We start from the raw sequence: 16,993 nt of genomic DNA, 5'->3' as shown, positions 1-16,993 counted from the left end.
AAACACTGACGCAAGTCAGAATTGTCTGCTCAGAGACTGTACTTTTCAACACTATTGCCTTTAAGAACAAGGCTAATGAATAATTTTTAAATAATTTAAATAATAGATATCAAACTTCATCAATATTTCATTGCTTCTCAATAATCATTTCCATCCTTCATTGAATTCTGACTCATAAAAATGTTACCTCAAGAACAGTATTTCAGACTGGTATATACAAAAATATTTTGTTTTAGACACTTGAATTTGTGAGTAAACTTTTAAATCTATAACGTACTTATGAAAAAGGCCAAAAAGCAAGGTAACTTGTTTAAGGAAATACCTTGGCTAACCTGGCCAAATTTCTGTCTTTTTTATTTTTTTTTAAGTAAAACATATCAATAAAATCAGAGTTTTATTTTATCACACAGAATCTGGCCTAGTGGGGTGCCTGTCTGGTTCAGTCAGTAGACCACATGACTTTTGATGTCAGGGCATGAGTTCAAGCCCCATGTTGGGTATAGACATTACTTATAAAAATAATCTGAAACACACACACACACACAAAACCTGACTTCTTTTGGGTGTCTGGGTGGCTCCATCAGAAGAACGTGTGACTCTTGATCTCGAGGTCATGAGCTCTAGCCCCACACTGGGGATAGAGATTACTTAAATATATATTTTTTTAAAAAAAGAATCTGGCATAGGGTCTGGTTGAATGTATGTTGATATGTAAAAGGTAAGAAATTTCCCATTTGATAGCTCTGTTATTTTGCCAGCAGCTTCTTTTTGAGATTTTTTCAAATTAGATTTGGATAGAGTTAGTGGTTGGTGCTCCTCGGTGAAGAAGTGTTAAGTCATCTTTGGTAGCCCACATATCTTAATCATAAAGCTTGAGTAGATTGAATATGCAAAAGGCTGTTAGCTGCCATAAAACTTCATGGTCAAAAGACCATTCTCTGTGATACCTGAAAGCTCTAAATATTCATGTAGTTTAAATTGGAACTTCACTTCCTACATTTCTCTGATCAAAAAACTCGCAAGACTGAATGACACTATAAATTCTTCTACCATACTTAGTTGATTTATCTCTTCTTTTCCATTAAATTTAAGCATGAACATCTTGAGTTCAATTTTTTTTTTGCACAATGACATTGATAAACCGAAACAGTATAAAGAGAGAACACAGACAACTGGTTTAGCATTTGATCAGTTGTTGCTTTTTGTTTTTTAATTCCCATATACTTTTCACTGTATTTCAAGGAAAGAGAGAGACGATCCCCTCCATTTAATCTACAAATTCACCCATTCTCAGATGGTGTGAGTGCTCTACAGATCTACTGTATGAAAGAAGGTGTCAAGGTAGGCAGACACTCAATTTTTTTATGTTTGTAGAAAGTGGAAAAACTGGGAACTGGAAAAGGGGAGGTTGTTCATGACTTGTTTTTCAGTCACTGGATGTCATTTTGATACAAACTATGTAGATATTGAAAATAGCTGCACCTAGGGGTGCCTGGCTGACTCAGTCAGTAGAGTGTGCTACCCTTGATCTTTGGGGTCATGAGTCTGGGCCCCACATTGCATGTGGAGCTTATTTAAAATAATTTTTTTTATTTATTAAAAAGATGTGTGACAGATGTATGAATGGTTAATAGAGAACACAATAAACCATGATTATTTAGAACACAATAGCATAAGGAATGATGCAAATTCAGATATTAAGATAATTAACCTTCATTATCTAGGGGAGATACTAAATAAATTCCATACTTCAAGAAACACATTTCAAGGATACCAGATAAAAAAGTGTTTGTCGAGTCCCTTTGTTGTGCTGTTCTAAGTGCTGTGGGATTCATAATCCTGGAATTTGGTGCTGGAAGCGACCTTGAAATCATCTGGTCCACCCTCTCTTTTGATATGTTTCATCTAGGGAAGATTTGTCTTTTGGAAGGATTTATGATTTGTAACATTGTTCATTTAGATAAAATGTAATTTTATCTTTAGGGATATCGGAATACATTTTAAACATTAAGGTTGAATGGAGGTGGCTCCATCTCCTGGAAAATATATTATCCCTTCAATGTAATGAAATCACATGGTGAATATCTATCCCAGAGGGAAAGCTGGGATGCCTCCCGCTATTCCTGGTCTCTCCTTGACCTTGTGCATGGCCCTTCCTGCTCCCACCCCAAGCTGCCAGATAATACCTGCTTTCATTGCTTTCTCTCTACCTATGAGATTGAGCTAGACCTCCCCCTTCCTGGTGGAAGGAAAGGATATACCACTATCTGAATGTGAGTAAGAGGAGAAAGTGGTACTAACGCAGTAAAAAGTGGGAGGAAAATTAGGCAGTAAAATTGTGTTTCCTTGTTTTCCATCCTGAACCTCTTTCATGGTGTTTAAATTTCTGGCCTTCCTGGGCTGCACAAAAATTTGTAAACCAGAGCCATGTTTTTGTTTTGTTTTGTTTTTTATTCAGCTCTAATTAAATGAAAAGTACTTTGTCTTTTCCTTAGATGCTTTTTCTTAGATAAATCACAAACAAGCTAATCCAGTGGATGTAATTTATATTCAGGGAAATTTTTTCAAATGGAGTGCGGCTACTTCAAACTGTCTCAAGAAATATAGTTAAAATGAGCTGTTTTTCACAGCATGAAATTAATGCTAAAAGATGGAATGTGCTGTATTTTTTTCTAGGTGGCAGTCAAAATCTCAACCAGGTTAGAATTCCATTAATTAAAATGAAATTGGTTGATTATATTTATTACCTGTTAGTTTTCTTTATACCTAAAATTTATTGCAATTGAAAAGAAAATGGCAATTATCAGGAAAAAAATTAATGAAAGAATTCCAAGTCCTTATTATAAACTAAACTCTTTGATATAGAATCTCTTATCCTCAAGATCAGGAGATATTTTGTAGCTGGTGAATTTGAGAAGGAGCCATTAAGTAGTTTTCCCAGGTTCACGCAACTTGCAAGAAGCAGAGTGGAAACATAAAGCCACATGTACCTGATTGAAAACAACCCAAGGAAGTACAGGTCTTAAAATGTCTTCTCAGACTTAAGGGTCGGGCACTGATAGAATGCTAAACCGCATTTGTGTCTTTAACTTGAATGTATCTCCTTGATATTGCAGGATGTGAACATCCCTGATCTCATAAAGCAGCTTGATATCTTGGGTGATAATGGGGTAAGTAATGAATTGATTAAGGGCAGTAAAGATACGAATTTGCCCAATGAGAAGCAAGAAATTTTTGCCAGGCATGTAAAATAATAGCAAGTGAGATACCATGTTCTCTTAAGGATGTGGCTCATGGAAGAGAACCAGTCATGGTTTATCAAACAAGTTAGTTGAGGGGTTCTAAGGATCTCTGGAAGGTAGTGGCAGAAATGGAAACTGGTAAAGTCCTTTTCGCTGGCTGGTTTCAGGTTTGAATGCCGACCACATCTGCAGTGATTAAAGCTAATTACCTTCTCACTGTTGCTTAGAGCCATCCGGCGTGAAATTAATCAGTCATGCAGTTGCAAATGTTGCTAAATACTAGGGTTGGTGGCAGCCCCATAAAAATGGACCAGGAAACTATAATCTCTTTTCTTTCTAAAAAACACCTTCCAGGCAGGGTCAAGGCATATTAATTCAGTGGGAGGACCATTCATTGAGATACTAGATGAATGATGCATATGCAGGTTGAAAGAGTCACACCATTTTTTTTTTTTTGCCTTGAAAAGTTATCAAAGGAGAGAACAGAATCAATTAAATCACATCAAACGACTGTGAAACAAAATCAAGTCCATTTTAGACATATAAAAAATCACATTTAATGTACTTTTTACACATTTTGAATGAACATTTTTTTAAGAATTGTTACCAAGTGAAATAGAACAGTTGTTAACCTTCATGCATGCATAGGCAAGAGTATCTATAACAGGCAGTTAGGCAGTATTTTCTGATAGTGTAAATATTGTGTCTTCAGCTTATTTTCTTTCCTCTCTCTCTCTCTCTCTTTCTCTTTTCTTTTTGACAGAACTTAAGAAATGAAGAACAAGTGGCCATAATTCAGGCCAGCACTGTGCTGTCCCTGGCAGAAAAGGTAATACATCATACTAACATTCAGATCATCTCAGTGTCTGGCTTAACCCCTAAAGACTAGGGTAGGGTTGAAGGACATTCTCTTTGCACATGACTTTGTGTTATTGAATACCTAATAAATGTCTTTTTTTTCAGGGTGATGCAACCCCAATAGAATGGGAACACACTAAAGAAAAGTGTGATTTGGGGTGGGTGGATAATTCTTGCTTTGTAGTCTCTTAAAAAAATGTATTTTTTACAAAATGGAAAACTTCCTGGATTATATTATCCACACAGTCCCTCCCAAGCTGGGAAACCAATAGAGGTTTTTGTTGAGAGATGGTAAACTAGAGAGCCTGGCTCTTTTTATGGGCTTTTCCTTGGGTGTGCATATAGCAGTTGTTCCCAGATGATTCTGTAACCTGGCGGTGGTTCATGGCTATACAATTCAGAAAGTCCAACCTGGGGACTGTCAGCTGAGCAACACTGAGTGTGTGCTCTGGCCCTCTTGTGTCTTAACCTGGTAAATGGCAGGAAGAGAGGAGGAAAGAGCCGATCAGAGAAGCCTGAGAAGTGGCTGTGTTCAGCGTGCCTTGAGAATCAGCACGTACTTGAAGAGGGAAGGGCTGCTATAAAATAAAAGATTACTTAAAAATTATTAAAATAATCCCTTTTTTGGATACTGATTCAGGGAAACCAAGTAGGGGGTGGGGGAAGACATTTTGCTGACACCTGGGGAGATTTTAGTATGGACCAGGTATCAGATAACAAAAGGAATTATATACCTGTGAAATAGTACCTGGTATTTGCTTTTTAAAAAACTTAGTTCCCTTGCAATTTAATTACAGACCCATCACTTTCCCTCTCCACAACACATTAATAACCTTGCATTGTCCCAAACATAAGGTCCAGAATCTAGAACTTGCCAAGAGGGTCCCTAGGTCTGGCTCTTGCCTGCTTCTCCAGGATCCCACTTGTTTCCTTGGTCCCTAGCTGAGGGCCAGCCATATACAAATCCTTTTGGTGTCCCAGTCTTCTCTGTCTCTGTTTCTCTCTCTCTTTCTCCATCTCTATCAGTATTTCCATCCCTTGGTCCTTAGGCTGTTCTCTTTGCCTAGAAGTTACTTTCTTCTTCCTTTTCTCCCTTTGTGTAGCTCAATCTTAACCATTAGACATCCCCATACATGGGTAGCCTTCTTCTTCACCCAAGCCCTGTTAGGTACTTTTTTCTCTGTATTTCCACAGTGACCTGTGCATCTGCTACTATGGCTTTTAACAATTGTAATGTGGCAGCTTGTTTTTTGTTGTTGTTATATGCCCCACAACTACCTACCACTAGACGTTAAACTCCATGAGGGCAACTATGGTATCTGTTTATTCCGCTTTGTTTCCCTAGTTCTTCACAACAGTCCAGCACATCTAACAGGTGATCAGCAAGTATTTACTGAGGGAGTGAATAAGTGACTTTGTGAATGTCCACAGGACAGTGTTACAATGCCACGCTGATGAAGAAAATACAGTTTGTACTCCCATATCTGCTACATTTATTTGGCAGCAATAGCCAGTGTCGCATTCTATTGGACTCATGAGGGCTACAATTCCTTATTGAAAGAAAAGTCACCTTAATTTAGGGATATCAAGAAAACTTGGGCCAATTTCTGTAAAAGGCAAGGACTAGGATGTGAAGGACAGATTAGGGAAATGGAAAAGAAAATAGGAATAGGCTGGGGCGCCTGGGTGGCTCAGTTGGTTAAGCATCCAACTTCGGCTCAGGTCAGGATCTCGAGGTCCATAAGTTTGAGCTCCACGTCGGGCTCTGTGCTCACAGCTCAGACCCTGGAGCCTGCTTCGGATTCTGTGTCTCCCTCTCTCTGCCCCTCCCCCACTCATGTGCGTGCGTGCGCGCGCGCGATCTCTTTCTCTCTCAAAAATAAATAAACATTAAAAAAAAGAAAGTAGGAATAGGAAAAAGTAAAGGAAAAGTGGGTCTGTGTGCCTCACATTTACTTAGATTGATGGAAATTTTCTTCCATTCCCTGCCCTGTGTGCATGCGATGCAACTTGAACTTAACCATAATTAACACTTGCATAGTGCTTTGTTTGTATCTGGCACTTCTCTTGATACTACTGTTATAGATGAGGAATCTGAAGCACAGAGAAGGCGGGTAACTGCCCTAGTCACACAGCTAGAAAATGATGGGGACAGGATTCACACTCAAGCAGTCTGTTCCCGGAGTCCATGATCTTCTTCTCCACTGCACCACAATTCCCCTCAAGCATTCTATTGAAAGCAGGAAGTGCCCTTTACAGAGCCTGTAGGAGCTGATCTGTTAGCCCTTCAGCGAATTAGTTCACGCCTCCACTTACCTCCTTTGCAAGACCGGTATGAGGGGTTCAGTTGAACATTTAGAGTGATGACAGTGTGCTTAGCACTGAAGGGATAAGTGAAGAACCAAATGCACAAGATGCAAATCTGTCCTTAGAGTGCTCATAGTCTGTGCAGTTCACAGTTAGTGTTGCCTCCTACCTTTGGGATTTACAGATGAACATGTTTATCTCCAAGTAATTCTAAATGTCAGCCTTGAACTTTTGAATACCACAACCTTGGATAGCATTCTGCTGTCTAGGAGTATAATTGATAACCAGAGATTGAACATAGACAAATTTCCAACAAGAAATCCTATTGTGACTTTGTGTTAATAAGAGTAAGAGCAGTAACCTTAAGTGAGAACATGTTATGGGCCAGGTGCTGCACAAATGTCATTGTTCTCCCAACCATCCTAAATTTATCCACTGTTTTCATTCTACACATGAGGAAACTGAGGTGTGGGCTATTCAGTAACTTGTGTCAAGCTTCACAAGTCAGAAGGGCTACAAGTCAACACACAAGTCTGTATCTGAAGCCCATGACTGAACTGCTTTAATTTACTATACTTAAAAATACAGTTTCTCAATGATAAATGGGCAGTAAGTAAAAGGCAGCATTTTAATAAAGCTTGATGGTCTGCACTTGCAGAGACTACCCATGATTTCGGATGGAAATCTGTTTCAAGGGGAGGCCACGTGTATGTACAAGAACTGAGAGAGTAGGTCCTCAGTCTCCCTGTGCATTTATTCTTTCCCCACATTTCTTATAGCTAAGAGGCTGTTGGACATGGTATCACCTTGTGAATGTCAGGCTTTAGTACGTAGAAAAAATGCACGGGGCACCTGGGTGGCTCAGTCGGTTAAGCATCCGACTTTGGCTCAGGTCATGATCTCGTGGTTTGTGAGTTCAAGCCATGCATCAGGCTCTTTCCTGGAGCCTGCTTTGGATTCTGTGTCTCCCTCTCTCTCTGTACCTCCCCTGCTCATGCTGTTTCTCTTTCTCAAAAATAAATATTTTAAAAAAATGCTCAGTGCACCACATAATTTATCACAGATAAACTGAAATGAAATCACTAGTATGGAGGCAAATTCCTAACAGTGTAGATGTATAAAAATAAATGTTGGGGTGCCTGGGTGGCTCGGTCATTTGAGCATATGACTCGATATCAGCTCAAGTCATGATCCCAAGGTGGTGGGATCAAGCCACGAATCGGGCTCTGCACTGAGGATACAGACTGCTTAAGATTCTCTTTCTCCTTGGGGCATCTGGGTGGCTCAGTTGGTTGAGCGTCCGACTTCGGCTCAGGTCACGATCTCACCGTTCACAAGTTCAAGCCCCATGTCAGGCTCTGTGCTGAAAGCTCGGAGCCTGGAGCCTGCTGTGGATTCTGTGTCCCCCTCTCTCTCTCTCTCTCTCTGCCCATCCCCTGCTCAATGCTCGGTCTCTATCTCTCAAAAATGAATAAATGTTAAAAAAAAATTTATATTAAAAAAAAGATTCTCTTTCTCCTTCTGCCCTTCTCCCCTGCTCACATGCTTTCATCTCTCTCTCTAAAATGAATGGATGAATGTTAACCAAGAACTAGAATTATTGTGTACCCAGTACATGCAGTACATTGTGCATAGTGTCTTCCATTAATTACATCCTGTAATTCTTCAAATTATTAACCCTATTTCACAGAAAAGAAAGTTAAAGCTTAGAGAAATCAGATAACCTTTCAAGGCCACACAGCCATGAAAATCCTGGATTGGGATTAGACCCAGGGTAGTCTGCCTGTAGAACCCCCACAATTATTACGCCCAGTTGCCTCCCTACAGGATAAGCCGATGTTTAACTTGGGAGAGACATGTTATAATATGTTCTATTAAGCAATATATGTGGTAAGCTTATTACTTAAAATCTTATTATTCAATCTTATTATTCAAAATCTTATTCAAAATCTGATTTTACTCAGGGTGTTGATCAATGTTAACGTCAGTGCCATATAACAGGATGATATATTCTAAGTGTTAGGAAAGGTAAGTTTTTTAATGTGATTTAAAATGCCTCCACTTAACAAAAATGATTCTTCAACACTTAGCTGTAGTCCATTTCATACACTGAAAAATGGCCATTTCTCCAGTCTCACCTGGCCTTCTTACTTTCATTATGTTTCCCCCAACCACGAAGAATTGGTATCTCTTCTGCTTGGAACTTGCCTGTCATTTTTGCCTAATCATCTTTGACTCAAAATCGTCAGACTCTAGCGCAGTTGTCTTTTCCAAGAAAGCCTCCTATGATGTTTTCTAATGAGCACAAAAAACATGTTGGTCTTACTCACCATAGAAGCCCTTGTACCTAGTGCGGTGCCTGACACATGGTCGACATCAGTGAATGCGTTTGTTGAGTGAGTGAATGAATGAATGAATGAATAACTCTATTTCCTGAACTAAGAGATAAAATGCACCGAGTTTCCACTTCAGTTCTCTGAGAAAAAAGAGGAAGACACAAAGCAACTTAGTAGACTGCACCATATACACCATGTCAAGCAGTCAGATGTCAGACATTTTTGTTTACTCCTTGTTTACTCCTTAGTGGATCCAGCAAATCGAAGGAGCGGAGGCTGCCCTGCACCAGAAAATGATGGAATTGGAAAGTGACATGGTGAGTCCAAAGATGAGGCATCATAAAAATGACAAAAAATAGGGCACCTGGGTGGCTCAGTGCTTAAGCACCGGACTTTAGTTCAGGTCATGATCTCACACTTTGTAAGTTGGAACCCCGAATCAGGTGAGCACACGCCCCATTTAGGGTAAGCTCGTGTCCTGCTTCACGTGAGCATGAGCCCCACCTCAGGTGAGCCCCAGTTCTTTCTCTCTCGGCCCCTCATGGGATTCTCTCTCTCTCTGCCCCTCAATCACTTGCACCCTCTCTCTCAAAAAAAAATTTTTTTTAAATGAAGAAAAATAGTCAAGGCAAATGGAAAACAACTGTTTTCTACCAGTTTCACTGGCACCAATGAAAGTTTGCAGCTTCGCATTATTTGGTGTACAGACTGGGGAATGAAATTCCTGAAAGTATCCCACAATTTCAAGTTATATTCTTCAAAGATATGTTGTATTTTTACAATATTTCTAAAACTAATGCTGAATAAAATTCAACTAGGTGATTTCTTTCTTAGGCTAAATAATTTTTCCACCATGTATAGTCAGAGTAAAAATTACAGAAATGACGAGTATAACTATGATTTTAAAAATCTCCAAGCCACTTTGTGCCCATTAAGATGACCACTATCGAAAACAAAACAAAACAAAACAGAAAATAACAAGTGTTGGTGGGAACATGGAGAAATTGGAACCTTTGCGTTGTTGTTAGGAACATAAAATGATGTGTAGCTGCTAATGAAAATAGTATGGTGTGGTTGCTCAAAATATTCAAAATAGAATTATCGTATAATCCAGCAATACCACTTTTGGGAATATGCCCAAGATAATTGAAGGTAGGTTTTCAAAGAAATGTTTGTACACCCATGCTCACAGCAGCATTATTCACCGTAGCTTAAATGTGGAAGCAACCTAAGAGTCTATCACTGGATGAATGGATAGCAAAATGTGGTCTGTACATACAATGAATATTATTAAAGCTTTAGAAAGGAAGGAAATTTGGGGTGCCTGGGTGGCTCAGTCGGTTGAGCATCCGACTGTGGCTCAGGTCATGATCTCGCTGTCTGAGGGTTTGAGCCCCGCGTCAGAGTCTGTGCTGACAGTTCAGAGTCTGGAGCTGCTTCAGCTTCTGTGTCTCCCTCTCTCTATGCCCCTCCCCTGCTTGCGCTGTCTCTCACTCACTCACTCTCTCTCTCTCTCCTCTCTCTCTCTCTCTCAAAAATAAACATTAAAAAAAACTTTTAGAAAGGAAGGAAATTCTAATATATGATATAACATGGATGAACCTTGAGGATATTATGCAAAGTGAAATAAGCCAATCGCAAAAAGACAAATAATGTATGATTCCACTTACGTAAGTATCTAGAGTAGTCAGACTAATAGAAAGTAGGAACAATGGCCGTTAGGAGTGAAGACGAAGAGAAAATGAGTTGTCATTTAATGGATACGGTTTCAGTTTTGCAAAATGAAAAGCATTCTGGAGATTGGCTGCTTAACTGTGTAAATATACTTAACCCTACTGAATTGTACACTTAAAAATGGTTAAGAGTAATTTTATGTGTTTTACCGTAATTAAATATTTCTTTAAATCCCTAAGCACAGGAATTGTTCATTATAACTTACAGGAATACATAGGATTTTGTAACTGTACTGTCATTATTATTATTACTACTGAAAAACAGGTAGTGATTCCTATCAGGTTAGGGAATTCTATAACAAGAATAACTTGCAGGGTGCCTGGGTGGCTCGGTTGGTTAAGCGTCTGACTCTTGATTTCGGCTTGGGTCATGATCTCACGATTTTGTGAATTTGAGCCCCGCATTGGGCTCTGTGCTGACCACACGGTCAGCTGAACCTACTTGGGATTCTCCCCCTTTCTCCGTCCTTCCCCCCACTGATACTGTCTCTGTCTCTCTCAAAATAAATAAACTTAAAAAAAAAAGCCTCACTGTCACTACTTGTAAAGTGGGGGTAAAATATCAGCCTGGAGTATTGTATGGAGCTGCTATGACATTCAAAGGAGGTAAAAAGTGTGCAGAGCTTTCAAAGTGATGAAGTTTGCTCTGTCAGATGATTTTATGATTTCATTGAAATATGGAGCAACATGAATTCTGTAACAAAACACCAATATTAAATGTTTTTCTTATTTTTCATTAATATTGTACTACAGTATTGGTAGCCTTGAGAGATATAAAATGGACAGTACAGTTAAAAGTTTTAGCTATGAAACCAACGGAGGAGTCAAATACAGAAAAAATAGAGACAGCATCAGTGGGAAGGGGGCAGAGAGAGGAGACAGAGGATCCAAAACGGGCTCCATGCTGACAGGCTGACAGCAGTGAGCCTGATGCGGGGGTCGAACTCACAAACGAGGTCTTGATCTGAGCAGAAGTTGGATGCTCAACCGACTGAGCCACCCAGGTGCCCCATGAGATATATATATACTTTTAATGTTTATTTATTTTTGAGAGAGTATAGAGTGCAGGTAGGGGAGGGGCAGAGAGAGAAAGGGAGACACAGAAGCCAAAATAGGCTCCAGGCTATCAGCACAGAGCCTGATGCAGGGCTTGAGCTCATGAACCTTGATCCCGAAGTTGGACCCTGAACCGACTGAGCCACCCAAGTGCCTCACAAAGTTATGTTTTTAAATGCTGTTGGAAAGATGCTTGCGATGTGAGACTAGGCATGCAGACACTGGGGACAAGCAAAGGAACTTCAGATTTCGGTCCCATCTCGTACTGGTTTTGTGGCAGAAGCAGAAGCCCATTCATGAAGTGACATTGTGGGTGGAATAGCTGCCATCCACCCACATCATTATCCATCTTTTGTTTGCTAATTGTGCGAGATAATTTTGAATCATTTTTTATTATGCAACTGTGCATATTACATTTCAAAACATTCTTACAAAAATAGACTCTCACAATATATTTGCACAGATATAGTTATTAGTAACCCTGTCCTTAACCACGCGCTCTTGGACTGGCATAAAAATCCTTGAAAGCATTCCATGTGGTGGATTGTTCATGATATCTGGTATACTTCTTTCCATTGATTTTCACATTCTCTGTGTGAGACTATGAAAGTTAAACTATTTTCCTAACAGAATCTATGACCCTATAAATGCTAGTGACTGGTCTTGTTGGGGAGTTAGAGGAAACATTCATCAATACCATTTATATACCGCTTTCTAGTAAACTAAGTTCTTTTCTCTTTATCATTCTCTTCATCTTTTATCATGTAAGCTCATATCGCTTTGTCTTTTGTCTTCATCCTTTTTATAGGAACAATTCTGCAAAATAAAAGGCTATTTGGAGGAAGAACTAGATTACAGAAAACAAGCTCTCGACCAAGCGTATATGGTAGGTACAGCAAGCACTCAGGACACCCAGAGTTCACAGTCCTGTGCTGTGGAGTGAAGCATCATGGTTCACTTGTCCCGCCATGTACTTGAATAGACCACAACATGCAAGCTCATTTATTCAGTGGTTTCCAGTTCTGGTTGTAGAATAAATACATCCCTACCTATTTCCCATTATATTACTCTTATAATATGTAATGCATACTTAATTATGCTTCATATAAAAAAATTAAGTGTCTGTTACAGAATACTTTAATGAGAGACAGGTTGGATGGTACTGTAGATGAAAGAGAAATTTTATTAAATCTGTTTGGGAGCCTCACGTAGTGAGAAAAGAGTAGAGCATTTAATGTCTGCTGTGTATATTTTTCCTTCACATATTTCTCACAACAACCCTCTGGGGTGCAGGTAATATCATTCCTGTATTACATATGAGGAAATGAAGGCTTGGAGAGTGAAAGAACTCTGCCCGAGAGAACAAGCACGTAGTGCTCAGTTCTGACTCCAGACCCTGTGGCCTTCTCTACCGTAATCCAGCCACAGTAAGTGAGGCTGTTCGGGAGATGGGTTGTGCCTTTTCTCCCCCACAGAAGGCTGTGTGGACTGAGGACCCCATTTGATTCATTCCCCATGACAGATTCATAACACATAATTCCTAATACGGGACAACAGCTTGCATTTCTTCTCTCCATATACTGCCCCCCCCCCCCAACCATTAATTCACAGTAATGACTCAAGAGAAAAAGACCAAACTTAAAAGGGGAACATTTCAAGGAGTTGCTGGTAGAGGTTTTTATAATGCTTTCCTGGAAGCAGCCTGAGTCACTTTGGGGATAAGAATGAAGCACTTAGCCCCTGCTTGTAACAGAGATGAATTAGTATTCTTCTCCAAAATGAGTAAGAGATTCTGAGCACTGCTCGATGGGGAAAGGAGAGAAATGAGAGTTGGTCATCAGAGAATAAAGAAGGAAGCACTTTCTCCCCTCCCTTCCTACCCTTTTATCCTTGCCTTCTTTACCTACACATGGTCAGGTTCAGGTGCTTATGTGTCCCATGAGCAAGTACTCATTCAGACACATGTCATGTTAAAAAGATGAGATCTGTTCAGTCGAGTACAAGAGCTAGGAACTTGGAAACAAGAGCTAGGAAAATACTCTGTACCAAGGCATGACCATTCACCTCTGTCAAAGTCACAGGAGGTAAGATTGTAGATTTTGGTGACTATAACTGAAGCATGTTTAAAAAACAAAACAAAACAAAACTGGAATATAAGGATATAAGGATTCTTCATCCAAAACAGAGAAGACTCAAGGAGGCATTTTATAGCTAAAGCAGCTTTAAATGTCAGAATATTAAAAAACAAACCAATTCCAAAGACTCCAGGCCATTTTCAGATCATGTCTCCTAATTTGTATTTTAAGATAGGGAGACTGTAAAGCCATCTTCAAGTTCGTATGTGTGTCATGTGGAAGAGAGGAGGCATTTTGTGTGTGAAATAGATCCCCAACCTAGTATTCCAACTTAGACCACTTTTCAGTGCTTATTTCTAAACCTACAGCCACCATGATAGATGTCTACATATCTGAAGGGCTGTCAGATGGAAGAGAGCACAAATCTGTTCTCAGCTACATTTGAGAATAGAAGAATATACAATTTTTATAACAAAGTAAGGACTTACTAAAAATGAAAGGTGTGTGAAATGGACAGGATCCCAAGAAAAAGAACAGATGCCCCATTATCAGAGAAGTTCAGGTATTGTTAGATCGATGACTCACGGAGTCTTACAAAGGGGATTATCAAAATGGTAGTGTGGCTGGATAAGCTTTGAGATTGATTTTAGTGCTATGATCCCGTAAGATTCCAGTAATACATAACTCCCCTCTCCCCCACACGCAAGTGTCTCCATTCACATACCACCAGAAATGCTAAGTTCCAAAGTTAGACTTTTCTAATTCTGTTTGCCAGAGAATCCAGGAACTAGAAGCTACTTTGTACAATGCTCTGCAGCAAGAAACCGTTATCAAGTTTGGTGAATTATTAAGTGAAAAACAGCAAGAAGAGCTGAGAACAGCGGTAGAAAAGTTACGGCGGCAGATGCTGAGGAAGAGCAGAGAGTATGACTGTCAGATTCTTCAGGAGCGAATGGAGCTCTTACAGCAAGCCCATCAGGTGAGGACGGAGCCACTGCATCTCTGTAGGGTTGGTACTAAGCAAATGGGACTTAGTACTAAGTGCGTGGTATGGAGTGTGGGTGAGAGAAGCCCAGGAGCTGTATGCCATCTTCGGAGAGTAAGATACAGAACTCTTGTTGGCCGCCTAGACTCAGAGACAGGATGACAGTTTGGTAATGATTCAGTCTTGAGAAAATTGGCATTCCAGAAGCATTGCCTACTGCTACTATTCGGGGAGCTGTTTTGTCATGAAATACCCTTTGGGTCTCCTGGAGCCTGATTAGCTCCCTTATGCAGGGCAAGACTCTCCCCAGGACAGAAATACTGCTTCCTCCTGTTACTCATCCCAGTCCATAATCTAGCCTGATCAGATCATCTGAATAGGGTAAAAGAGAACAAGGGCCTTTTTCTTTATTCCCAGAACAAACAGCAACAACAACAAAGCCTGGAAGCTGCCGCTTACTTACTGGCATTTGCTATGTCAGGAACTAAACTAAGGGCTCTGCTTACATCATTGCATTTAATCTTCACAGTAGCCCACTGAGGTAAGTATTCTTATTATCCCATTGAGGAGATAATGATACTGAAGACATGAGTACTTAAGTCATTTGCCCAAGGTGACACAGATAGCGAGCACCAGAGCCAGTATCTACTCAGGTGTGCATAACTCAAGGCCAGTGCGTATAACCATTGTGCTACCCTCTCCTACGCAACTTGAGTCCTCTCTGATTGATGTGACCCATCTAGACCAGGAAGGCTCTGGAGACACTCAGTATTCATTTATAGCCAAAATTCTTAATTCCATCTCATAGTTCATGTCTTAGCTTGACAGGTGAGGACTAAGGCCCTGGTCAAAAAGCAGATTCCAAAAGAATTACAAAGTTGATAGTGCCAGTAGGATTTGGTACTTAGAAGCTGGGTTAAGCAACTGATACACAATCCAGATGGACAATACAAGAAATAAGAGTTGTGTGGTCTTTAGAGATCAAGGTGGGTGGAAAAGGAACAGGTTATTTTATGACACCCATAAGAACGGTTTATGGGGAACATGACACTTAGCACACTTCCCGCGTAGCCAGGAGTTGTGTGAATCTTTATAATCGAACAGATTATCTGAGTTAACAGGGAGCTAAGAGCGGTGAAGCCTTTTGTCCCAGAGATGGTGAACACATGCATGTTTGTTTCACTGCGCTTTCAGATTCCATCATAAAGTTCTGGGTTTTGATCCTGGAATGTTTTTTAGTCCTTTAATGATAGACCCCATGGCCTCATTAGTTGCGGGAATAAAAGTGCCCTCTGCGTAATTTTTTTATACTGCAATGGCATTTAGTTTATTTCAACAAATCAGCAGTTGTGCTATGGAACCACAGAAGTGTTTATTTAAAAAAAAATTTTTAATGTTTATTTATTTTTGAGAGAGAGAGAGAGGCAGAGAGAGAGGGAGACACAGAATCTGAAGCAGTCTCCAGGCTCTGTCTGAGCTGTCAGCACAGAGCCTGATGCGGGGCTCCTACTCGTGAATTGTGAGATCATGACCTGAGCCAAAGTCAGACGTTTAACTGATTGAGCCACCCAGGTGCCCCAAAAGTATTTATTTTTAAGATGGGCAAAGAGTTATCTAAATTTATTTATGATTAAAACCTTGTCATTTTTTGAGTCTCTAACCAAGCCAAACCTGAAAGACATGTTTTGTTTACTTTGTTTTAAGCTATCCAGTGAGAGGTACATTACATTTCTAAGCCTCAGAGATAACCATTGAAATTTTCTATCTCCCAAACAAATGTTCATTAGAAAATGCCTTTTCTAATTATTTCTTACTCTTTGTCTCCCTTTATAATCAGTAGATTTAAGAGAATTATTCCAGAAGGTATTGGCCAGGTTTTGTCATGTATAAGCTATGTGATCCAGTTAAACCCTAGAGCCTATCAGTAACTATTTATTGGACATTTCTGTTTGAATGTTTCACAGTGAACTCATATGAAACATATCTAAGTGTGCATTTTTATTCTTTCCCCTTCTCTCTCCATGTGCCTGTTTTCGTCAGTAGAATTACCATATCCCAAAGCACTCAGGCTGGAAACCCTGGAGTCTTCTTTGTCCTTTATCTCCAATCACTAATATAGCACTACGTCCAATTAGTATTTCTCCTGAAATGTTTCTGAAGGTGGTCTATTTTGTCCACACTTGTAACTTGAGGCAGAGGCAGGACCTTTCAATCCTGCAACAGCTCCCAGATGCTGCCAGATGTCCTCTGATGTAACCTGACTCCGTCATCTAGGCATTTATTCAGTCACATATTTAAATGCATTTCCCAGTCTTTGGATACCATTTCAGACATAGAGAACTCACATGGACTCTGCTTTTAGGAAGCATAGGACTTATTGATGGAGACAAAGGAGGTTAAC

The 16,993-nt window shown here is 39.9% G+C and overlaps 1 protein-coding gene across 8 annotated transcripts in view; it reads left to right on the top strand.

Moving 5' to 3' along the window:
- Positions 1–16,993, top strand: part of JAKMIP2 (janus kinase and microtubule interacting protein 2) — a 217,447-nt gene that overhangs the window by 178,635 nt on the left and 21,819 nt on the right. For 4 of the 8 annotated variants that reach the window (XM_053222839.1, XM_053222852.1, XM_053222847.1 and 1 more), the window contains 7 exons: positions 1,243–1,341; positions 3,117–3,170; positions 4,006–4,071; positions 8,992–9,060; positions 12,341–12,418; positions 14,383–14,586; positions 15,010–15,133. In XM_053222839.1, the coding sequence (XP_053078814.1) occupies positions 1,243–1,341; positions 3,117–3,170; positions 4,006–4,071; positions 8,992–9,060; positions 12,341–12,418; positions 14,383–14,586; positions 15,010–15,132 (693 nt within the window). In that variant the 3' untranslated portion in view covers position 15,133. The remainder of the gene's footprint in view (positions 1–1,242; positions 1,342–3,116; positions 3,171–4,005; positions 4,072–8,991; positions 9,061–12,340; positions 12,419–14,382; positions 14,587–15,009; positions 15,134–16,993) is intronic. The other 4 variants (XM_015083175.3, XM_027042116.2, XM_027042110.2 and 1 more) reach the window with 1 other exon arrangement.

Source organism: Acinonyx jubatus, chromosome A1, assembly GCF_027475565.1.
Source record: "Acinonyx jubatus isolate Ajub_Pintada_27869175 chromosome A1, VMU_Ajub_asm_v1.0, whole genome shotgun sequence".
NCBI lineage: Eukaryota > Metazoa > Chordata > Mammalia > Carnivora > Felidae > Acinonyx > Acinonyx jubatus.
This window is presented reverse-complemented; position numbering and strand designations above follow the sequence as displayed.